This window comes from Notamacropus eugenii, chromosome 4 (assembly GCF_028372415.1).
Source record: "Notamacropus eugenii isolate mMacEug1 chromosome 4, mMacEug1.pri_v2, whole genome shotgun sequence".
Lineage (NCBI taxonomy): Eukaryota > Metazoa > Chordata > Mammalia > Diprotodontia > Macropodidae > Notamacropus > Notamacropus eugenii.
Window position 1 is genome coordinate 462,331,944 of NC_092875.1, and position 25,792 is coordinate 462,357,735.

At 38.1% G+C, this 25,792-nt stretch overlaps 1 protein-coding gene across 4 annotated transcripts; it reads right to left on the bottom strand.

The window, feature by feature from the left end:
* ZCCHC9 (zinc finger CCHC-type containing 9) lies at positions 1–22,894 on the bottom strand. Of its 4 annotated transcripts, XM_072606253.1 has the most exons (7): positions 22,818–22,894; positions 22,645–22,729; positions 10,006–10,379; positions 5,060–5,210; positions 3,883–3,975; positions 2,664–2,732; positions 1–516 (listed from the first exon to the last, which is right to left on the bottom strand). In XM_072606253.1, exons 3-7 carry the CDS (start codon positions 10,360–10,362, stop codon positions 398–400), a joined length of 789 nt encoding a protein of 262 aa, XP_072462354.1. In that variant the 5' UTR covers positions 10,363–10,379; positions 22,645–22,729; positions 22,818–22,894; the 3' UTR covers positions 1–397. The 4 variants fall into 4 exon arrangements, with proteins under 4 accessions (XP_072462354.1, XP_072462351.1, XP_072462352.1 ...); XM_072606250.1 differs by lacking the exons at positions 22,645–22,729; positions 22,818–22,894 and adding an exon at positions 14,119–14,279; XM_072606251.1 differs by lacking the exons at positions 22,645–22,729; positions 22,818–22,894 and adding an exon at positions 13,696–14,003.
* Between the last annotated feature and the right edge of the window lie 2,898 nt (positions 22,895–25,792).

Genomic DNA, 25,792 nt, shown 5'->3' on the forward strand with positions numbered 1-25,792 from the left:
TATGATAGGTAAAGTCATTTTTATTAAATATTCAAAATCAGAATAAATCTTAAGATACTAAAAAAACCTGGACTCTTAAAATACCATTGTACTCAAATAAATTACATAGAGAAATTTAACTTTTATAAAAATATAAAAAGTTCACCTCCATATGCAGAAGGTCTTATTTTCTGACTTCAAATTATTTCATTATTTTTGAGAAAGCAAGATTCTTATCGATTGGTATCATTCATGCCTTGCAGGTGGTATTTTGTTAAGAACTAGGTTTGCCCCAGAACTCCAATTTAAGCATGAAATGCTGGTGTTACTCCTCTTCAGTGCACGAAACTCCAGAAAAGGAATTCTGATACATTCAGACTGTTCTCGAACTATAACACTAAAAGGTGTTATGTGTCTATCAAAAGTGAACAACCTTGGCTGCTATTTTTTTTGGTTTTTGTAGTATGGGAGCCCTTAAAATTTCTTCATAATCTGCACTCATCCCCTCAGTCCAACGACCAACTGTGACTGTGTTATCTGTGAAAAAAGAGAAAAAGAGGATTCAAGAAAAAACAACAATGAAGACAGCCCCCGGGAGCTTCACAGGCTTCAGAAAGTAACTAGCTTTGACGTGAATAATCACAAGGTGGGAGGACTCCACTGCTAAAGGAAAGTGTGCACTTCTGTAATTGATTATAACTGTTGATTTCAGAGTACCACAGGCAATTTCTCTTCCCAATTAGGGAAATGTAGCAACTACTTTGCATTGCACAAATTGATGAGAAGGCTCCTTCTTTCTTTCCCAGAGTTCATCATTAGGGAGTCAATGAATTCCAAAAGTCTGTAAACAGCAAGGCTTATGAAGCATCCATTTTAAATGCACAAGATTCCACCTGTGAAATTATACACCATCTGCCTGTCATTCCTGTCATTCTGGAAGTGGCGATCCTCCCAGGAGGGAGAATTCACATTCCACTTCATCATTTTAATCTCACGGCTGAAGATGCAGTAGAGTCTCACTTTCCCCCAGACTCAACTGTGAAGAGGTGCCCAGGTTGTGAAGATTATTTATCTTCAGGATTAAAGCATTTTCAGGAGTTGGGGGCGTGGCAAGGGGATACCAGACATACTTAGTCGATATCAGGATTTAGGGTTTCTTAAAATCTCAAAGTCTTTTGTTTAATATTTGGAGTTCCCAGAACCTTCTGAAGAAGGGGACTGGATGGAACCTATAACTACATTTTGACCACAGAAAGGATGCCTAGACTGTGATGATGCTGGCCTGCTTCCCTTCACAAGCAGCATTAAGAGCTTCCTATTCCATACAAACACACTATGAAAAGTCTCCCATGCCTAAAAGTCGTGCCATAGTTGGTACTTATTGGCTTTCACCGCTGACAAGGACTGGTCTTACAACGAGTAAGACAATCGTTGATCAGATAATATTTATGAGTAACATCTTTAGTACTTAAAGAGAATCCTAGCCTTACTATTTCTGCACTTAAACTATTTATTCAAAGCTCTCCTTCCAGGTTTACATAAAACACCTCAAACTCAGGAACCCTGGATATCTGATTTTTACTCAAGTATTTTTTATTCTAATTTTTTCTTAGGGAATCATATCTTGCCTTAAGTAGTGCCAGGGATTTAAATTTTAGGTGACTGTAAATAAGTTTAATGAAAGAATTCACCTTTCCTATAGATTCTTGCATAGCTTTTCACAATTCACAAGTACAAGGAGTAGTAAACTATTCAGGGTTTAATAACTGTTTAATTTATCACTATGGTTAGACGGGTATCTCACTTTTTTCATTATCATATCTGTGGTTTTTTGCCTTATTTTATTATCTTTACCGAAGGATGACCAAATAAAGACTTAACAGCCATGCCAATCATTCTGTCAACCTCTTAAACTATGATAAAAGAGAGAGAAAATTACTTGCTAAAAATAAGGATTTTATTTATATAGGAATTTCAATGAGCCTGACTCTCCACTGACATTCATAACCAAGTGGTGTGTAACTTTCAGACCAGCTAGCCATAATTCCATGTAACCATTCACTGTTAAAATTAGTATGAGGAAAACCGAAAATCCACGAGTAATTACTTGTGGCCATCAGCGAGCTTAGTATATATGACAAAAGATGATTCATTTCTGATTCTAGTCAGTGGAAACATCTATAAACTGGCAGAGATCTTGAAATGCCTTCTGAATTATTAAAAAAAAAAACTTAACTATTAATTAGAATATCCTTTGCTCTTATTGTGTGGGTCAAGAGAGTGTTCACTATAGTCCTAAGTCTTTAGTCTTCAAGAGATTTCTTCTAAGCACCTCAATTATTGAAAAAACCACAAGTCAAGGGGAATTGACATTTATAACACAAAACTTTATGCTTTCTTTCACATTTCAAGGTAAAGTTCTTTTCAGAGAAAGCTCAATTCAATTCTATTTACTTAGTTACGCTCCCCCCACTATTTTGGAAAATGCATATTAATTAGTTCAATGGACACATGCAACATTAACTACAGTAATGTAAAAGATTCATGAGTTAAAATTTATTGGTAACAGAATAAGACATGCTTGTGGGAAACTATGGTGTCATTTAAATTCCATTGTCTCTAAGTGGCAGCTACCAGTAACAGAGAGCACCAAAGAAAAGAGGGAACTTTAAATGAGATCTCACCTGAATTCTGATTTTCAGGGCAATCTTTCTTAAAATGTTCCACAGAACCACAAAGTCTACAACCACCACCTGTTGAAGGAACAAAAAAATTCAATTCACCTTACCTCTGGATAACTATTAATTTTACAAAGCACTGTCAAAGTCTGTCTTGTGATACAGAAAAGAGGTTACCCTATCTACCTCACAAGTCGACTGTATCACAAGGGATGTGTGTTGTATCCATACATATATGTAATATGTGTATATCTAATGTGTGTATAGATATATATATATCTACACACACACACACACACACACACACAGTGATTACTTTCTGTCTTTATATTGATCATTTCAAACCCCCTATACTCCCCTCCCCTCAAATTCTTCCAAGTGAAAAAACAAAAACCAATTCAGCAAAACCAGCCTTTACTTTGACTGCATCTGACAATGAGTGTAATGTTTTGTTCTTGTAGTCCCCCATTTCTCTGCCCTGAGTTATGTTTTGTTATCTGTTCCCTGGAATCTTCTGTGAAGCCTTTAGAAATCTGGTCTTTTATAGGAAGGGAAGAAAACCCCTACATTCAACTATAACCACTCTCACTTTTATTGAAAGATGTGGCGAGGTGGTTTAATCATGAGTAATTAAAAGTATGAATATAAGTCAACTCAAAAACCATTAAGATAAAATATATTGACAATTGCAAAAACTAAAGTGATAAACATTGATAAATTCTTATAATGTTAAAAAGTAACTGTATTTAACACATTTTTCACAAGATACATACTTTATTTCAGCTTGGCTAAAACCATCATCAAAAACCAAACATTTGTGTAAACTTTCTAAAAAGGAAAACCTAAGTCTACTTTTAAGGAGTGAAAGATTTGTGCACATGAAACCACAAGAATACACTTATGGTAAAAAAAATATCTAACATTAGCTGACAGATGCCGTTTGCCTTTGCAATGACACTGAAAAGTGAAAATCTACATGATACTGTCACAAATTAAGTCAAAGTATACCAAAAAAAGGTTGATACATATGCTCAGGCTGCTTTGCACAGAACTGATTAATACATGAAGATAAGTTACCATTTCCTGCTTATAGCATATACATTACAGAAAAGAATCAATCTTCCAAGGGTTTACAAAACACTAAAATGTTCTATTCAAAAGAAAAGCTACATTCCAACTTTTTAATCACCATCTGTCTGATTTTGTGTCCAAAAATAGCTCTCACCTTCAGCATAAAGTCCTTTAGGATTATCAGGACAAGATCTAGACAGGTGTCCCATCTCTCCACAAATGAAACATTTTGCAAAAGGAAATTCTTCTGTAAAGAAAAGTATTTCTTGTCTTACTCATGCTCATAAATGCACATTACAGATAATCTAGCATTATTTAAATGTATTCTGCATGGAAGCAAAATTATTTCAGTGTTTGGTTCACTGAGGACATTCATAACAAATTTATTAAGTAACTTAAAAATAATTTTATATATAATTTTCAAAAAAACATTATCAAGCATTTACTTTTTTCTTCCTCCTATTTCCTCCTCTTGACTGAAAAAAAGAAAAAGGAAAAAGAAATAGTTGTAACAAGGACATAAAGTTAAGCAGAACAAATCCCTGTACTGGCCATGTCTAAAAATGTAAGATTTACTCAGCCTGCCCTGAATAATTACCTTGGGGGAGTGGGGAAATGGATCTCTCTCTATCTCACCCAAGCTGGAAATTCAGGGGTTACTCAAGGGTCTGATGCCACTACTAATTAGCACAGGAGCACTCCTTCCTATGAAGCCTGGTTACACACTCTTGCTCCTGGGCTCACCATGTTGGTACAGGACTTGGGTGAAGTACCTGGCATGAACACCTGACATGCCCTAAGCCCATTGAAAATGAGAAGTTCCCAGAACCACCAGCCTCACCCTCCCTGAGAACAGAGATCACAAGTATGCACCACCATGCCCAGTTAATAATTATGTTTTCAAAGTACATGGTAAGAATTAAATCTCAATCATCAAAAACCAGTATGGAAACATCTGTCTTCTTTTTCCTACCATTCACCTGTTTTGTGAGATTGGGTCTATTTCTCTCAGGCTGAAAATACAGTAGTCACTCAAAAATCCAACTCCACTAACATCAGCACAGGAGCCTTGACCTCTTTATTTGCTTTGGTCGGATCTATTTCTGACCCGGGCTCCCTAAGCATCCTTGTGGCTGCCCTCTACTCATCATTTTGGTCCTGGACTTATTGTGGGCACTTAACTGACTTTAGCCTTACTGCAGCTCAGAATTCTGGAACTCAAATGACCCATTACCCTCCACCTCCCCTAGTACCAGTGACTACAGCCATGCACCATCATGCCAAGCCCCTATCTTTTTCCTAATTGCGGGGAAAAAAGTGTAAAGACATACCCATAGCTGGGTCTACTTTGGCTCTGCATGTGGTTATTTCATGTTCGGTGGACCCACATCGGTAACAGATCCCAGTGCCCATGTCTTGACCCTCCAGGACAGCGGGGCAGTCGGCCACTCCATGGCCTTGCTTTCTGCAGTGATAACAAACCTGAGATGATGAAAGCACAGTAAGTTCTCAAGTTAAGTTAAAGTCAGCACTAAATGAAGGAACACTGCTGCGCTTTAGGAAATGATGAGCAGATTGTGCTAAGGATGAACAGGACACTCTCAGGAAAACCTGGACAGACTTACATGAACTGATGCAAACTGAAATGAGCAGAACCAGAACACTGTATATAGTAACGACAATACTGTGTGATGATTAACTGTGAATGACTTAGCTATTCTTAGAAATACAAGGGTCAAAGACAATTTTGGAGGACTTATGATGAAAAATGCTATCCACCTCCAGAGAAAGAAGCGATGGAGTCTGAATGCAGACTGAAGCATGCTTTTCTTTTCTTTTGTCTGTGTTTTCTTTCACAACCTAACATGGAAATGTTTTGGATGACTTTTGTCTTACCTTTGCAATAGGGTGGGAGGGGATGGAGGGAGAGAATTTGGAACTCAAAATTTTTTTAAAAGAATGTTAAAAACAGTTTTTACACATCATTGGGGAAAAATAAAAAAATTAAATTTACATTAAAAAATAAATGATGAACAGTCTGGTTTTAGAAAAATATGAAAAGACTTGCATGAAATAAGTGAAACAAGCAGAACCAAAAGAACACTGTATAAGATAACAGAAGTACTGTTCAAGGAGTAACTGTGAATGACTAAGCTATTTTGAGTAATATGATCATTCAAATCAACTATGAAGGCCAGAAAATGCTCTCCACTCCCAGAACAAGAACTGATAACCTGACGAACGTATTGTCCAGTTCCACACATACATCTATATCAAGTGTTGGCCTTCTTTAATGTGGGGCTGGGAAGAAGCGAGGGGGACAACTTGGAACTCAAAATGTAACAAAAATGTTAAAAAAACAAACAAAAAATCAACACAAACTTTACCAAATGGCAGCATTCTTTGCTATCACTGATACTTTAAAAACTTGCCCATTCTCATCTTACTATCTAACTTCTTTCTCATAAACCTCAACTTGATAAAATAAGCAGCATGGTACACTGGGACACCATTTGACTTGGAGAAGACTGGGTTTGAATGCTGACACCATCACAAAGCCTCAGTTTCTTCATCTACGGATCATACTACTGGATAAGAACATCTACACCATCTGCCTCACAGGGGTGTTACAAGAATTTCATTAGATGATATTAAATTAAAGCTTTGTAAATCTTAAAGTTACTATTATAGATTGAAATATGCCATAATGTCCCTTTGAAGGTTCTCAGACTGCTTGTAAAATTTTAACCCTCAAAATGTCCTACCCATGAGTCTCAGAGACCAGGGTACAAAAGATAAAAAGCTGTAGTCAAGGAAACAAAAAATTATTTGGTAAAGCACGTGGTGTTGTTAAGAAATCTGAATTCACTGTAGGACATATATATTAGCTCTAAAAATCTGCATTCACAACATTTGTAACTTTCATCTAACTAGGAGAGATTTGATTTAAATCAAATCAAAGTGAATTATGATTCAAATTACTAGTCAAGACGACTTAATTTAATCATGTTTTTCCTTAAAGTATATTATTATAGTATGATACAACCTTAATACATGCTGATCACAGCTCAGAAATAGACACAGGTTTTCATTTTTAGAAGATATATGCCATACATTTTTAAGTAGCATTTTATTTTTATATTTCATAAAATTAATCTTATAACTATTTCAGAAAATGAAATGGTTATTTCTTGGGAGGTATATATTCTCCAATGTAACAAAGAAAAGATATTTTCATGCTTACAAGAACAAAAATAACAATTGGGTTTATTTACCTAGAGCAATGAACTTATTCGTAGGACTGATGTTCTAGAACAGGAAGGGACATGAGTCCAACTCCTCATTTTACAGAAAAGGTAACTAAGGCCCAGAAAGATTAACTTATTTGCCCAAGGTCATATAGGCAATAAGTAGCAGAGCTTGGCACTGAACTCAAGTCCCAAGTTCAGCACTTTTTCACTGCACCCTCCGATCTCCGTATCATTTAGATCTCAGCAACAAACACTTATCACTAAATTCGCATATGAATTTTTAATTATTTTAAATACAAATGTGAAAGGTGGAATTTTAGAAATCAAAGTAAAATAAAAGCCAAGTGATGTAGTGGAAAAAGAGCCAGTCTTAGAATCAAGAAGACCTGGATCATCAAGAATCAAACAAGATTCCCATTAGATTGGTAAACTCCTTGAGGACAGGACAGTCTTTTGCCTTTTTTTTGGCATCCCCAATGCTTAGCACAGTGTCTGGCACACTGATTGGGTTTAAGTTCTGACACATGCTTCCTATGTAATCCTGGTCAAGTCACTTAACCCTTTAGTGCCCCCTGCTACTCTCTAAGACAACTAAATTGCAGAACAGGTGGTGACCTTCACTGACAGAAGACTCTCTTTCATGACAAGCTGGCTATACTAATAAAATCAGGGGTCTCATCCAAAACAAAAATTAAGTCAAGTGCAAAAAAGGAATATCAAAAATTGCCCTGGATTATGTAGCCAACTCAGTCTTCATTTTCTTCTTCCTGTTTATTCAAATTGGAGAGGATGAGCTTTTCAGTTCTCCAATGACTTCTCAATATAGAATGAATTAGTTTACTGGGGAAAAAAAACCAAACCTTTGTATAACTGCAAAAGAAGTGGCTGCTGCTTAAAGCTAGGTTGTCACTTCAACATATTCAGATTCTTGATGAATACAGGTGCTGAGATGACATGGCCTTTAAAACTTCATCAGCAAACATGAATTTCTTGAATGCCTTTACTCTCAGCATTAAAATTTATCACACTTAGTGTTAGAGAAGAATTTTCTATAGCAGGAGTCAGCGTACTACTGCCCACAGGGCCAAATCATGCCAGGTGCCTATTTATGTACAATTTGAACAAAGAATGAATTTTACATTTTTAAATACCGTGAAACTTTATTTTAAAATATAAAAGTCAATCTTAGCTCCTGGATCATCCGAAAATGGGCAGTTGGTAGGATTTAGCCTGAAGGCTGCAGCTGCACACCAATGTTCTATAGCACAGAAATACTGACCCTGTTATGGAATATTAAGAATTATTAATGGACATAGATGACAAGAACCATGCACTATTTATAAAAGGCTGTATAAACATATTGTTTTAAGTTTAATGTAATGTTGTTTTAATGCTTATGTTATGTGTTCAAGCTTTATTTTGAAACTGTACATCCCTTTTTACAAAAAAATTTTAAAATGTAATATGAATTAGATTTCTAAAATTTGTTTTAAAAAAAATGGGTGGAAGAGATCTAAATGGTCATGTGACACTCACCTCCTTAATTTTACAGTTGAAGAGACCAAAGCCCAGAAAGCTGGAGACTTTAACCAAGATAATCCTAATGGACTCTTAATTAACCTGACTACTAGGCTAATTCAAGATGCCTGGATATAAGCTCTCTACCTTTAGAAAATAGAATAAAAATAACAAGTTTAATAAATGGCATAAAAGCCTAGTGTTAATATAAGGTATTTTGAAAGCTTATTGCACCATAAGAAATGCAGGAATTATGCCTGCATGAAATGTCAAACTTCCTGGGCATCATATTCTTACATATCATGTAATATATGACACTTTGCTGTAAGGAAGGTCCAAATTATTAGAATTATTTTAACAAGAAGTCATGATGAGAAAATATTGCTTTGCTTGAAAACAGTTTGGCAAAACATACAAGAAAAGTAAAGGACAAAGAAGACAACCTAACAAATACATCAGCTTATTGCAGAGCTGGCATTAAAGCTCCACAGGACTATGCTGCCCCCTGGTACGTGCCAAGTGAGAAGCTAACCCAACCTCTTCACATCATACTTTGAAAAGGAATTCTCCTGGGGACAAAACGACTCCCAACAATTCAGAAACATTTCTTCATAGTTTCATCATTTAAAAAGCATTTATCATCTTAAGTTGTACAAGTATCCTTTAAGTTGCACCTTCAACTCTGGAGAAAAAGTAGTAAATAAATCTAATAAATATTGACATGAGATTTATACCATCCTAGTAAATATATGATGTTCTACGGAAGGAATAAGAATACAGCAGATGGAGAGACGTGAGCAGAAGGAGGAGAACATCGTACAGACTAACAGCTACACTGCTCGGTGACCGACTGACAGACTTAGCTCTTTTCAGCAATACAGTGATCTAAGTTAGAATTTCTAAACAGTTCCAAAAGACTCATGATGGAAATGTTATCCACATCCAGAGAAAGAAGTATGGAGTCTGAATGCAGATGGAAGCAAACTATTTTCTCTTTTTGTTTTTTTTTTTGTTTCTCATGGTTTTTCCCTTCTGCTCTGATTCTTCTTTCACAACAAGACTAATGTGGAAATATGTTTAATATGATTGTATAGGTATGACCTATATCAGATTGCATGTTGTCTTGGGGAGGAGGAGCAAATTAAAAACTTAAAATCTTATAAAAGTGAATGTTGAAAACCATAGATAAATACATATACATACAAACAAATAAAATTAAGAAGTAAATAAATAAAAAGAAGGAAAAAAATAACAGCAGATGAGAATAGACAGGCAGACGCAGACCAGTGAAAGCAGTACTCTAACCAACGAGGTCATGTATCCACCAAAGTATTGAAGTGTGTGTGCGCATGTGTGTGCGTGTGCGTGTATATGTGTGTGTGTGTGTGTGAGAGAGAGAGAGAGAGAGAGAGAGAGAGAGAGAGAGAGAGAGAGAATGCCGTGATAATAGTATAAAAACAGGTTATGGCTAGTAAGAACTAAAAGAAAACAAACACAAATAATCCTACCTGTGCATTTTTCTTTATTTTTTGCCTTTTCAACCTCCTTCCTTCTCGGCGACTATCTTTTTTGAGAGCTGTTGCTATTTCTTCTCTCACTTCCAGGCTATCTGCTGCTGTCACCTTCCCACTCTGTCTTAGATATTCCATGAACCCATTTACATCTTGATTGGTATAAGATGTTTTCTTTTTGTTTTTTGATTTGGGTGCATCACGCTTAAGGGAGAGACCACTGGAATGAAAGTGTTTATCCTTCTGTAGATCTTGGGTTGCTCTCTCTGTGGAGCCCTTCTTCATATCTTCCCATGATGTTGCCTTCAAAGCCTTCTTATTATGTGCTGTGTTGATTCGTGCCCACCTGGTCATGGTTTCAACCAAAGTACCTTACCAATCAAAAAAACAAAATGTGGTTGATCAATCTTCACTTTAAAAAATGATCTAAAGACTATATATTGCTTCATTATGTATAGTTTCCTACCCTGGTAATATTCTTAATAACATATTAAATGTCATAATTACGAAAAAACTTTTATTCACAGGGTGAATTTAGATATAAACATGTATTGCAATTTATAGATACAAATTTGCAATACAAATTTAGCCTTTGCAAAAAAAGTTAGGCACATCACACTAGTATAAGGAAAAAACCTATACAATTACTAGGTTAAAGTTGAAAGTACTCTCAAGACCCCAAATTGTTTCCATAAAGAAAAACCATTCCCCAATTGATAAATGGTCAAAGGATATGAAAAGGCAATTTTCAGAAGAAGAAATTAAAGGTATCTATAATCATATGAAAAAATGCTCTAAATCACTTTTGATTAGAGAGATGCAAATCAAAACAACTCTGAGGTACATCACACTGATTAGATTGGCAAATATGACAGAACAGGAAAATGATAAATGTGGGAGAGGATGTGGGAGAGTTGGAACACTAATTCATTGTTGGTGGAGCTGTGAGCTCATCCAACCATTCTGGAGAGCGGTTTGGAACTATGCCCAAAGGGCTACAAAAATGTGCATATCCTTTGACCCAGCAATATCGCTTCTAGGATTGTATCCCCAAGAGATCATAAAAATGGGAAAGGATCCCACATGTACAAAAATATTTATAGCAGTATTCTTTGTAGTTGCCAAAAACTGGAAATCAAGGGGATGCCCATCAATGGGGGAATGGCTAAATAAATTACGGTATATGAATGTAATGGAGTACTATTGTGCCATAAGAAATGATGAACAAGAAGACTTCAGAGAGGCCTGGAAAGACTTATATGATCTGATGCTGAGTGAAAGGAGCAGAACTAGGAGAACTCTGTGCACAGCAACAACCACACTGTGAGTGAGTTTTTTCTGGTAGACTTGGAACTTCATAGCAATGCAAGGACATTAAAAAAAAAAAAATTCCCAACGGTCTTCTAAGGCAAAATGCCTTCCACATTCAGAGAAAGAATTATGGAATTCAATTGCAGAATGCAGCAGATCATTGTGTGTGTGTGTGTGTGTGTGTGTGTGTGTGTGTGTGTGTGTGTGTGTGTGTGTGTGTGTATGCATTATGTTTTGGTTTGTTATATGATTTCTCCCGTTTATTTTAGTTCTTCTACACAGCATGACTTTAATGAAAATGTACTCAGTAGGAACGTATGTGTAGATTCTACATAGAATTGTATGCTGTGTTGGGGAGGGAGGGTGGTGTGAGGAGTAGGTAGGGGGAAAAAAATCTAAGTTTTATGGTAGTGATTGTAGAGCATTACAAATAAATAAAATGAATATATTAAAAAAAAAGATAAAAAATTAAAAAAAAAAAAGAAAAACCATGATAGAAATCAGTAAATGATCTTTTCTAGCTATTTGTCTTCTCATCTGTAAGTCACACATGTCTTTCTCCCATTTCCTTGCTGTCTGCTGCACTTGGTATTTTGGGGAATTGATCTGTACTGTACAGAGATCTTGTCCTTTAATCTCAAGTTCATTACTGCAAATTTCTCTTGTGGATTTATAAATCTGAGTAAATAAAACCTTTCTTAAATCATCTGTTCTTTGATGACAAGCCATTCCTTCCTGTTGACCCAAGACTTTGCTTATTCAAGATCAAAAGCTTATGACAAGCTAATCAAAAGTTCACACAATCTTATAGGGGTTCATATCCCTATATTTTATTGGATTTTGATTTTATTTTATTAGATTTTATTGGAATATGGAACTTACATGTGAGCAAACTCTTCCAAATGAAAGTTGCCACCTTTTTTGCAACTTGCTGTCTTAAGAGAGTCATAAAGACCTTGAAATTAAGTGATTTGCCCTAGGTCACACAGCTACAACTATCAGAAGCAGAACTTGAACCCATATCTTTTATCTTCCTGTCTGTGATGCTGGCACTCTATGCTAAGATGCCTTGACACATAATCTTATACTCATCTTAAATTAATATTTCTTCTATGAACCACCATTCTGTGTACTACACCACATTAAAACCACAATTATTACTACAACCTTACATTCTAAAACACATGAGCCATCAAAACAGCAACTCATAGCACTAAATAAATGTATGCTTTTTCTACTCTGAAATCCTTAAAGGGCTGTGACTTCATCAGAGGGAATAGCCACAGGAACATAGAACCAATCTCCTCCTTCTTGCCTTCTCATCCTATGCAGCTCCAATTCTTTTCCTCTTAAATACTCCATAGAATAAACCTACAAACCAGGAACTTGTGGTGATTTTTTTTTTCAAATATATTTTGATCACTATTTCAAGATAATTTGGTTTCCTCTGTATTTTTTTATACTTTTAAAAACATTATTCTGAGAAGGGATTCACAGACTTCACCAGATTGTCAAAGGGATCCATGACACAAAATATGTTAAGAATCCCTGTCCTAATTATCTGGGAAGTTGGGGCTGGAGGAGAAGGGTATCTGTTAAACACAAGAATTCTGAGTTGCAGTGCCCTAGGTTGAATGGGAGTGTTCATACTAAGTATGGCACCAATGCGGTAAGGGGGTAAAGAGTAGGAGACATAAAGGGAGAGGCTTGACTAAGGGGCCCAGGGTTGGAGTATAAGGGCAAAGATCCCAAACTGAGAAGTAGCAGGATCAAGTCCCCTGGGTTGTCCAGTCTGGGTAAGATAGGCGGACTCAGTGAGATTCCATCTAAGACAAAGAAACAACTGTTATGATATTGACACGCAATAAGGTTAGAAGGGACGAGCAACTTAGTAGCAATTCACACACCGCATAGACTTTGTATTTGTGTTTTCATAGGATACAAGAGGCACTGAAAGGGAGAGCGCAAAGGGAAATAAACAAAAGAGAGCTTTACGAATTAAGGCTTTCGGAAGGAATGTAGCAGGGGGCTATTTCCCAAAGTCCAACAGTATTTCTCCTTAGGAAACACTACCAGTTTTCTGTGGAAAAGCTCTCAGGTCACCACAGTGCTCTCATATCAGTTCCAGGTCCGACTCTTCCTTTCCACGACTAGGACGCGCTAATTAACATTAAACCAGGGTGTGAATCATGAGATTTTGGTACAGTCTTTAAACAGCAAACATCCTCAGGGAGCAAAACCCTCATCTCCCCATTTTACAGATAGGGACAATGAGGGCGAGGGTCCAGGTGCGCACGGGGAATGTGGATTGTGGTAATTCCGTGGGTTCAAACCCCACCTGTCACTTACGCGTGTGACCTCGGGCAAGTCGCTTACCCTAAACGAAGGGATGAGAGGATCTTTTCAGATCCTTTTTCCAGCGCTAAATCGATGAGCCCACGAACCCAGTGCGATCTAGAGTGGTCAGAACCGCACCCCCGGATCCTTGGGGCCAGGGGTTTGCAGGGGCAAAGGGTTCTTAGGCATCACTTGCTCAGAGCCCACCATTTAACAGATGGGGAAGCTGAGCACCGAGAAGGCGAAAGGGACTTACCCTCCTGCCCGAGGTTCCCGTTCAGGGTGAACCCAGTAAAATAACTAACCCTCCCCTCCCACCCGCCTCGGGGGGCGGAGCACGCTGGCCCGTCCACCCCGCAGAGGCTTATGGGAAATGGGAGGCCGCCGTGGGGCGGCTAAGGGGCCTCGCGCTTCCTCCGCTCCCCCCGCCCCCACACCCGGGAGTGCGCGGATCCTCCTCACCTGCAACGACGCGGACGTGCCCACCCGGAGCGAGACCCCCCTACGGCAGCCACAGAGTAAGAGAAACTGGCACCGGAGAGCGCTCGCAAGGCACCCGGAAGAGGAAATTAAAACTCCAAACAGCCCCGCGCGGTCGCTTCCGGTGACTGCTGCCCCCGCCCAGAGTCGCCTCACTCTACGCTTCGAGCCTGGCGCCTTCGGGGGAGCTTTGGGCTGGAGCCCCGCCCTGCGCCCGCCTTCGCCCCGCCCCTCGCCATCGCCCCGCCCCCTCGCCCCGCCCCGACCCCGCCCCTCGCCCGCCCCGCGCATGCGGTTCCCTCCCTTAATCCCTGCCCCTCCCCCCCAAGTCCGTCACCGCGGGTACAAGTAAAAGACCTGCGCGAGTTCAGGTGCTCTCCGACTTCCTAGTGCCGAGCGCCGAACCTCGGACCCCGTAAGCGCATAATAAATGCTGACCGATCGATGGACCGATAGCCCAGCAGGACGAGAATAACCTTGTTTGGAGTAGTGTTGTCTTCTGTTTTATTTTAAAGAAAGTTGGCCTGTGGTCCTCATGTTTCTTTTTTAAACAAAAGGTTCGCTAAAGCAGAGCCAGAGGTGTTGGAAGAGAGAAACGATCCATTCCTTAAAGTCTGGGGGGGAGGAAGGGGGACCATGAACTTTAAAAAGATATTTTGATAATTACTTCATTTCCGTTGTTACCTTTGTAATACCTTAAGCTTTCCAAATTACCTTTCCCTTTGTCAATGTCTCTCCTAAGCATTTAAAGACATTCTTCTGAGAAGGCTTCACCAGAGCTCAAGGGGATGCCCCGGGGCCGGTTGTGGTGTTTTCCCTGGATTAGTGTTTGGAAAGAGACCGGGGTCTAAGTGGACCCCTCACCAGTGACTGCTCCTACCCCGCTTTGGGAGCCTTCCATTCTGTACCTCCAGAAACTAAACCATGCCTCACTCTAACATGGCAGAGGCAAGCTTAGCCTCTAGAAGTATCATCCCTTGACTGATACTTATTAACTTTTAATGGATACTAGGAAGGAGGGATAGAAAGAGGGAGAAAGGAATGGGGGAAGGAAAGAGGAGAGAAGGAAGGACTAAAAGTGCTTACTAAGCTCTGGGGATACAAAGAGAAAAACAAGACAGCCCCTGCTGCCAAGAACCTCACATTCTGTTTGGGGAGACCGCTCACAGGGAAGGTTTCAGTTGCATCAAATGAAAAGTCCTATGGTCCTTATGGTGCAACAGTAAAGCAGATGCTAATGCTTTAATGTCATTTACACTAATAAAATCATATCACTTTCTGATGCTGAACTATTTGAAAGTGCCAAGGACTTAAGTGGCAAATGGATCTTTGGTAACTGTGACTGTGGCATTTGCAGGAGCAGTTCTGAGGCTGCATCTCTACAGGGACTTACTCTGGATGATAGCTGAGGGCACTGGGAAGGAAACAATGCTATTCTAAGGACTCAAGTTCTGGGTCCTGGCTATCTCCTGAAGTGAGATTGTGGTGAAGATGGTAGTAGTGGTTTAACTTGCCCAGAATGTGCTGCCTTGTGCCTTTCTATTGGCAGGCTTATCTGCCCTGTGCATGATAATTAGTTGACAACTGTCAATGGTGAGGATGTCTGACCCCCTTCTCCACAGCGCTGTTTCCCTGAATTAGTGCTATCAAAATCAATAGAAACAGAGCTACTAAACTATATGTAAGTATCCCCTACTGGCCACATTGACTTAGAAAATCACATATTAACATTATCTGTGTTCTATTGTGTTGTTCAGTTGTTTCAGTCATGTCTAACTCTTCATGACCCCATTTGGGGTTTTCCTGGCAAAGATAGTGGAGTGGTTTGCTATTTCCTTCTCTAGCTCATTTTACAGATGATGAAACTGAGGTAAAACAATTCACTGACTTGCCTAGGGTTATATAGCTAGTATCTGAGGCTGGATTTGAACTGAGGTCTTTGGGACTCCAGGTCCTGCACTTGATCCACTGCATCACCTAGCTTTTATAGTGGTATTTTTATTTATTTGTTAATTATTTCTCAATTACATTTTAATCTGATTTGAATTATGTTGCTTGTGGTCGACCTCTCTGAACCTGGATGTTGGCTCTGAGAGCTGGTCTGGAAAGAAGGTGGTAGTCTGGGAGGTGCGGCTATTCCCAGGGCTCCTGTGCCTATATGACTTGAATGAATGAAACAATCCCCGGTCACAAAGAGCTCATGCTATCTGAAATTCAAATAGCACCACACCTAGCAGTTAGATATAAATTGTGGAAGCTCAAAATTTAAGTTTTTCTTCAATACGACAGTGGAAAGTTCCTTCATTCTGTTTTCTTGAGTCCTGAAACTCCCTCCTGTCCGCACCATGGGCCCCTCAAAACTAAATAATGTTCTGGACTTATTAATTTTTGTGAGGTTTTGGGATGTAATGCATTTTTATCCAATTCCCTAGGCTTGAAAGCTTGAAGTGAATAACTCTTCCCTTTTACCCCACTTTGCTAGTTATCCAATCCTGTCCTTTCTTTGTAAAAACATTTCCCACAGCCATGCCCCTTCCAAAAGGTGGAGTGAGATAGAACTCTGCCTTGGAATCAAAAGACCTGGGTTCATATCCTTCCTCTCATACTTACTAGCTATCTGACCATAGATATTTAAATCACTTCATCTCTATGAGCTTCTGTTTTTTCAAATGTAGAATGGAGGTCAAACTGACTGTGGTACCTTATTTCACAGAGTTGTAAGTCTCACATGTATGTAAAACACTGGACAATTGTCAATTATTTCCAGAAGAAAAGGGATTAGCTAAGTCTATACATAGACCAGAACATAGCAGTTTTTCAGTTTTCTCTCTGGCTGTGCATAGTCACTTAAACAATTATTAGTTAATTGATAGAAACAGGCTTGTTATTTTGATCTGGAAGAGAGGACAGAGATATATTTGTCAAATGCAAGTTTCAGTGAGGATCTTCCTTCTAAGGTTTTATGATGCACTTGAAGGATGGGCCCCAGAGGAACAGGAAACGCTCAAGAATGAAAGTAGAAGATGCACAGAAATTCCAGCCAGGAAGTTACCTAAAGAGACTCACGCGGCTGCAAAGGGAACTTGAAGTTGAACTTCGGAAGATGGAAGAGAGAGAGCAGGTAACAGTAAATACAGAGGAAAGCCATAGTTTTATAAGAACAGTGTTAAGAGTATGGGAGCTGAGCTGATTGCTGGTGATGCTGAGAACAATAAACAAGGATTGTTTTTTCAAGCTACATTCATTTTTATGAACACTATAGTAGTGTCAAATTTTGTTTTGTTTTAAAGAAAGTTGGCCTGTGGTCCTCATATTTCTTTTTTAAAACATAAAGGTTAAAAACAATGCCAGAGTGGTGTTTGGAAGGGAAAGAAACGATCCATTCCTTAAAGTCTGGGGGGGTGGGGGTGGAACTCATGAACTTAAAAAAAAATCTAGGACAGGATAAAAGTGATTAAGAGGTATTTGAAATTTAAGTAAGTAAGGAATTGGTAAGAGACTATTTTCTGCCTTCAATGAGCTGATGTCAACCAACCTGGAAAAACTATATCCCAGGGTACTTAAAGAACTGAGAGATGTGACTACTGAGCCCTTGCCAGTGATCTCAGAAAGATGATAGAGAGGTGCCACAAGGCTATAGCAGGACCAATGCCCCCCCTTTTTTTTTTTTTAAAGGAAGAGGGGAAGGAGTAGAGGCTTTCACACTATAAAAGAATGTTGATCTTGACTGATTACTGGAAGCATTTTAGAATGTATTGTTAAAGGAATTATTTGTGAAAATCTATAAAGGTAAGTGGAGATCATTCTAAGACCTTTGTGATTTCATCAACAATGGGTTATACTAAAATAGTATCAATTCTGTTCTTGACAGGGGTATTCCATAGGTAGGTGGAAGAAATGCTATAGATCCAGGTGTCAAACACAGGACCAGAACCAGATTAAAGAGCACACATGCCTCAGGGATGATTTGGTGACCTTGTTTCTATTTGAGTTTGACACCAATGCTGTAGATGTTTCTTACCTAGGTGGCTTCATAGCATTAGATAAAATCAGTTGTATACTTAATAACTGAAATCTTTCTTCTTTTACCCATTATTTACCTCCACCAACGTTTAAGTTCCAGTTACACTGATCTATTTGAATTCATGGCTTTACCATGTCAGGAATGTTCTTCCTCCTCTTCTCTGCCTCTTGAAATCTCAATTCTTAGTTACAATACTGCACCATACCACCCCATACCATACCATACTGTATCATATAGTACACTAAACATTTATTAAGCACCTAGTGTGTGCCAGGTATTGTGCTAAGAAAATCTGCCCTCAAGGAGCTTATAAAGTAATGGGGAAAGACAACACATAAAAGGAAAAGCGGAAAGGGGAGGAGGGGATTCATGTTCCTTGCAGTTCAAACCAAGCAGAGCTGCAGATGGAACCCTAAATGCACTCTAACCTTAAATATACTCCAATTCTAACCCTAACCCTTCCTTTAAAACTCAGCTTAAACATCACTTTTTTTTTTAGAGGTTTTTCCTAGTCACCCCAGCTGCTAGAACTTTCCCCTCTAAGGATACCTTACAACTTTTCTGTATGAATCCTGTAAATATTTATTTGTTTACACATTGCATTTTCCTTAGACTATAAGCTCTCTGAGGGCAGAGATGTTCCTGGCCCTCCAACTTCTTTCTGTGTAACCCTAGCACAGTCCTTGGCACATAATAAGGAGTTATTAAGTGCTTAATGCATGCTTGTTGACTAATTCTTCCCATGAATCAGATGAAATTATGTGGGCTTTTATACACAGAAATGAGCTGGTAAACATTTATCATCCTGTTTTCTGAGATAAAAAGCTCAATGCACTTTTGAGTTTAATCAGCATTATTAACATTTTCTCCATCAGTTTCTTAAGTCTAGAAATCAACAAAACAATAATTCAAGCCCTAATTTGTAATGTTTGCTGATTTCTGAAGTGTAAATTTTCACATTAAAAATTTAACAATTAGACTCAGCTGGGACTAGCTCCAACATACCCCTGGCTGTGGTATGGTATGTTTAGGTAGATTCAAAACTGTTTGAATAATCAGATCTGGAAAGAAGTCATTCACGATGTGATATCAGTTTAAAGAGAGATCTCTAGTTATGTGTCCTGAGGTTCTTCCCTTGGGTTTGTGCTGTTTGTTATTTTTATGGATGAGGGCATAGATGACATGTTCATGAAATCTGCAGATGACACAAAGCAGGGAGATATGAGAAAACCCAAAAAAATCTAGGTGGACTTGAGGAGTGAGTATATCTAATAAGATTAAATGTAAGATAAATGTAAAGGCCTACACTTGGGTTACAAAAAATCAGCTTCACTAAAAAAAATGACAGAATTCATGTGGAAGAATAAAAGGTCCGGAATATCAAGAGAATTAATGAAAAGAAATGCAAGGGAAGGTGGCCTAGCCATACTAGATCTAAAATTGTACTATAAAGCAGCAATCATCAAAACTACTTACTACTACTGGCTAAGAAATAGAGTGGTGAATCAGTGGAATAGGTTAGGTACACAAGACACAGTAGTAAATAACTATAATAATCTACTGTTTCATAAGCCTGGAGACTCCAGCTTCTAGGATAAAAACTCACTATTTGACAAAAACTGCTGGGAAAACAGTATGGCAGAAACTAGGCATAGATCAACATCTTATGCTGTATACCAAGATGGAGTCAAAATGGGTGCATGATTTAGACATAAAGGGTAAAGCTATAAGCAAATTAGGAGAGCAAAGAATAGTTTACCTGTCATATCTATGGAGAAGGAAGAATTTATGATGAAGCAAGAGATAGAGAACATTATGAAATGCAAAATGGATAATTTTGAGTACATTAAAAAGTTTTTGCACAGACAAACCAATGAAACCAAGATTAGAAAGGAAGCAGAAAGCTGGGAAACAATTTTTATAGTGTCTCTGATAAAGGTCTCATTTCCAAAAAACATGGAGAACTGAGTCAAATCTATGAGAATACAAATCATTCCCCTATTAATAAATGACCAAAGGATATGAACAGGCAGCTTTCAGATGAAGAAATTGAAGCTATCTACAGTCATATGAAAAAATGCTCTAAATCACTATTGATTACAGAAATGCAAATTAAAACAACTCTGGGGTACCACATCACACCTATCAGATTGACTAACATGGCAAAACAGAAAAATGATAAATGTCAAAGAAGATGTGGAAAAATTGGAACACCAATGCATTGTTGGTGGAGTTGTGAACTGATTCAACCATTCTGGAGAACAATATGGAATTATGGCCAAAGGACTATAAAACTGTCTCTCTCCCTCTCCTCAGGCCTCCCTATTCCCTGAAATTAAACCAATTAATAACCTTACAGTGATCTCTAAGTGTTCAAATAAAAGGAAGAGACAATTGATACAGTAAACTTCATTGTTCTCTTAAGAAATTGCCACAGCCACCCTCAACTTCAGCAACTACCATCCTGATCAATGAGCAACCATCAACACTGAGGCAAGACTCTCCATCAGCAAAAAGATCTGCATTCTCTGAAGGCTCAGACGATGGTTAGCATTTTTTAGCAATAAGGTATTTTTAAAAAAATACCTTGCTACCTTAAAATACTTTTACTACCACAAAATTTTTTTTTAAATTAAGGTACATTGTTTTTAAACAGAATACTATTGCACACTTAATAGCGTATAATATAGTATAAATATAATTTTATATGTAAATCCAAAATACAAGTGACTAGCTTTATTGCGATAATAACTTTATTGTGGTGGTCTAGAACCAAATCTGCAGTGTCTCCTCTGTATGCCTGTAGTCTGCCCTGACCAGATGACAGCTGGAGTATTATATTCAGTTCATTATATTTAGTTCTGAGTTCCATGTTTGAGGAATGATGCTAACAAGTTGGAGAGCTTCTACATGGAAGTTTATGACCGGGCTATGGAGGGGTCTTCAGAATGTGCCATAGGGTAATCAGGTGATAGAATTAGAGATATTTAACCAGAAGAAAAGAAGACTTGAGGGATGGGGAAGAGCTGTTTTAAAATATATGACAGGTTGTCTTTTGGGAAAAAAAAGGTTAGATTTGTTTTCATTGCCAACAGAGGGCAAAACAAGATGAAACCAACTAAGCGGAATTGTAGAGGATGATTTAGGCTCTGTGTAAGCTAATGCTAAAAATGACAACTGGTGCAAAGTGGAATGAGCTGTTCTGGATTATTATATTATCCAATATGATTAGCTATCACTATATTCAAGCAAAAGTTGTCTAACCAATTGCTTTTAGAATCTTTTAGAAGAAATTTACCATGTATGGTTGGACTAGAAGTAAGGGCTCCAGGTCCCTTCCAATGTAATCTCTTATTCTGTTTAGACCACAAGAGGGCGCTTGTAACTAAAACTTGGCTTTCTGGTATTCTTACAAAAGGTAAACTGAAGCAAATTGTTTACATGATTAAATGAAAGTATATATTCCCTCATAAGTATGTCTTCACTATTGTTCTCCATCTGGAATTTTCACTAAGAATTAGAAACTGAATGAATAAGCCAGAAGTTTCAGGGACATAGATCTGTGGGTCTTCATAAGGAATGAATACAATACAATACAATACAAGGGTTTTTTTTGGTCAATTCAAACTTAGTTCTAAAATATTCTTGGCAAGATTGTTGTTGCCAGTGTGAAAAAAAATAGTATTTGTATACAATTTTTTTATTTCTTGGGATTCCCTTTTTCTTTTATCCCCTTCTTGTTTATTTTTAATAAAATAGTATAAATAATTGCTATTTTCCATTATCATTAGTAGTAAATGATTCAAAGAGCAAAGACAATTCAGAGAAGAACATCAGATATCCCTTATTAGTTGTGATTCTACCCAATGTGTTATATAATTTTACTTTCAAATCTGTGAAGGATGGATTTAAAGGGTATTCTTTTTTGCACAAAAAAAAATCAGTTTTTTTTTAAATTTGGATATTTCAAATAGTTCTTATAATTAAAACCAACAGGTCAGGGCTTGGAGAACTAAGGAATATAATGAATGTACTAAATCAAGATTTATGCCTTAAATTTCCTTTTTCTTTTTTAGGGAGATGGAGGAAATCAGATCTGGACCAGTGATTTCATTAATGTAGGAATGCTAGTTGAGGCATTCCTTTACTAATACAAATGCGCAGCTGTCTTGCCACTCACAGTCTTAAGAGTGTTGCCCAGGATCAATAGTTGGCATAGTTAGACATAAGACTTGAACTTAGGTCTTCCTAATTCTGAAGCCAGCTGTTTATCCACTACTCTCTGCTGCCCATCACTTTCTTTCTGTTTTCATCAGGAACTATGGTGTGAGAGGCCGTTGGCCATTCCTGCTGAGGAAATGGCATCTACCACTGTAGATCAGCAGTTGCTTTGTAAATTAACAGAATGAACTCTTTGGGTTATGAGCAGGAGCTGTTACGTTTTACCTTTGTAGTCCTAGGAATTCCAGTTTGAAGAAATTTACCTGTTTGTTGAATCAGGCTGGCAGTTTGAGTGTCCCCTTTCCAAAGGAGAGAGCCATCGATAACCAAGTGGGGGCTCCCAAACAACTGTAAGAATGAAAGTGTAAACATGGGAAACCAGGACAGAATGTTGGGCCCCAGCTACCTTTGCGGCACCACCCATGCCAAGCCTCACCTGTTGTGGGCCAGTCCTTTCACTTTGGCATTTCTGTAGCTGGTTTTCTACCCCAGTGGCAACTGCAAGGTTGTTAACAATGCTGCTTTATTTCAGAAATGAAAGAAAACAGGTGTCTCAAGTGTCAAGCAAGGGGAACAAACAGTAGAATACAGATTGCTTGGGGTTGCTAAGCAATGAGGAACAGGCATAAGGTGGAGCTCCAGTTCTCCCTGCCAGGGCTCAGATCCTTAACACGTATTTCGATTAAATACTGAGAGAAAACAGGAGTGGAAACATTAATCACATCAATGAGTTGGCTTCTTGACTCTCTGGGATTATGTCCCTCAAAAATCAGTGCCTCTCATCCTGAAATATAGCGGTAAAAGAACCCAGGGTTTCAAAGTCATCTTTTCACCTAAATGAAATGAGCACAACAGGAATTCCAAAGTGTGCGATACTTTGACATGAGCCAATTTTGTTGTTATTTCCTTCTTGGTCTGAGGAAATATTACCTGGTATGGAACACATACATATATGTATTGTATATACACCCCTTTATACATTTGTGCATATGCATATATGTATACATATATACATATACTTGTATATACATGTATATATATGTATGTATAGATGTATATACACACATATATTTGTGTATATATGGGGAGATAAGCAAAAAGAGAGAGAGAGAGACTTCCTTTCACAACCTAGATCTAACTGACCTTTTCAATTTTATACATGATCCCCTTTCAAATAGCCTTCATTCTAGCCAGAGTTGTTTTCTTATTTGTCACATGCTACCTTCTAACTCTAGTCTTGTCTTTGCCCAACCTGACCCCAAGTGCCTCTTCACCTCTGCCTTTTAGAATCCCCAGCTTCCTTCAAAGTTCAGTTCAAACAGCACCTCCTTTATTGAGCCCCCAGCCGCTAATGCCTCACTCCAAAAATCACCTTGTATTTTTTTAGCCATAGGCTCACTTTGTATGTACTTCATAGATATAGAGCTGGAAGGGCCCTGACAGATCATTCCTCATTTTATAGATGAGGAAACTTAGACCTAGGGAGGGTTAAATCATTTGCCTAAGATCACATAGGTAGCAAGGAGCAGAGCTGGGATTGGAACTCAGATTTCCCCACGGTCTTGGTAGGGCTGTCTCACTGTTCTCCTTTGTCCTTGTCTTTTTGTAGGGCAGAGTTGCCCTACAAAAGATGAAGTTGACCCCCAGAACGATTGGGGCAGGGAATGTATAGAGCAAGAGGTGAGATGGCATGGCCATTAAGGAGATGGATCTTGGTAAGGGATCATGGTAAGGGAGCCACGGAATAATTTCTGCCACATAGCCCTCCTTTTGTTTCTGCAGTGCTTCCCTCCTGAATTGATATTTCTATAAATGAGGCACAGAAGAATATAAGGATGATGGAGCAAAATCTATAAAAGCAATAACTTGACATTGTTTAGATAGAGCAGGAAATTCAAACTCCAGCTTGGTGGAACTTGTGTAACTTGTACCCTGATTGCCTAGATGTCAAGAACCCAGTATTTCCTCTGTGTCATGATGAGTCATCATTGCAGGACTTTAGTGGAGGTAAAATCTGCTTAATTTGGCATGATATATGAGCAGATGTAGTTACACAATGAAGTCTCATCCTGGAAAATGTTTCATTTTTTTCCCACCCACATGTGTTTGCCTTTGCTTTGTTTTTAAGACTCAACCAATGTAAGGTAGTCTAATTTACTGTCGTAGAAAGTGCTAACAATGCCATCTTTTTAATCTTATGTCTGTAATAGAGGCATAAGGAGAACACACTTTCATTTTGTCTTATCTTTAGGTTAAAATTTAAGGAGGCAAAAATGATGGCTAAGAGAAAACTTTTAAGTATCCAATTTCTTTTCTTTTTTTAAAAGGGTTTTATTTATTTATTTATTTTTATTTTTCAATATTCACTTCTGTAAGATTTTGAGTTCCATATTTTCTCCCTGTCTCTCCCCTACCTGCCACCCCAAGGTGGTGTGTAATTGATATAGTCTGTACCTTATACATTCATGTTGAACCTATTTTCACATTAGTCATGTTGTAAAGAATTAGAACCAATGGGAGAAAGCACCAGAAAGAAGAAAGAAATGGAGAGAGAGAGAGAGAGAGAGAGAGAGAGAGAGAGAGAGAGAGAGAGAGCAAATAATATGTTTCGATCTAAACCATAGTTCTTCTTCTGGATGTGGACAGTGTTTTTCATCAAAAGTCCTTTGAAGATGTCTTGGATCCTTGCAATGCTAAGAAGACATAAGTCTACCCCAGTTAGTCATTGCACATGGTGACTATTACTGTGTACAGTGTTCTTCTGGTTCTGCTCACCTCACTCAGCATCAGTTCTAAGTTTTTCCAGGTTTTTCTGAAATCTGCTTGCTTACCATTTCATATAGCACAATAGTATTCTATAGCATTCATATACCACAACTTGTTCAGTCATTCCCCAGCTGATGGGCATATCACAAAAAGAGTTGTTATAAATATTATTGTATATGTGAGTCCTTTTCCCATTTTTATGTTTTCTTTGGGATATAGCCCTAGAAGCAGTATTGCTTAGTTAAAGGGTATGTATATTTTTATAATCCTTTGAGCATAGTTCCAAATTGCTCTCTAGAATGGGTGAGTCAGTTCACTACTCTACCAACAGTGTCCCAATATGCCTACATTCTCTCCAATATTTATCATTTTCCTGTTTTGTCATGTTAGCTGCTCTGATAAGTATGATGTAGTACCTCAGAGTTCTTTTTATTTGCATTTCTTTAATCAATAGTGATTTGGAGCCTTTTTTCATGTGACTATAGATAGCTTTTATTTCTTTATCTGAAAACTGTCTTTTCATATCCTTTGACCATTTATCAATTGAGGAATGACTTGTATTCTTATAAATTTGATTGAGTTCTCTATATATTTTAGACATGAGGTCTTTACCAGAGACACTGGTTGTAAAAACTTCCAGTTTTC

What these genes read in the sequence shown, in the direction of transcription:
- ZCCHC9 (XM_072606253.1), bottom strand. Translation starts at nt 10,362, where the DNA reads ATGACCAGGTGGGCACGAATCAACACAGCACATAATAAGAAGGCTTTG. An exon ending in CAAAGTAGACCCAGCTATGG is followed by an intron (nt 3,976 to 5,059) that starts GTATGTCTTTAC and finishes TTTTCTTTACAG; the next exon opens with AAGAATTTCCTTTTGCAAAA. An exon ending in CCCTGAAAATCAGAATTCAG is followed by an intron (nt 517 to 2,663) that starts GTGAGATCTCAT and finishes CTTTTTTCACAG; the next exon opens with ATAACACAGTCACAGTTGGT.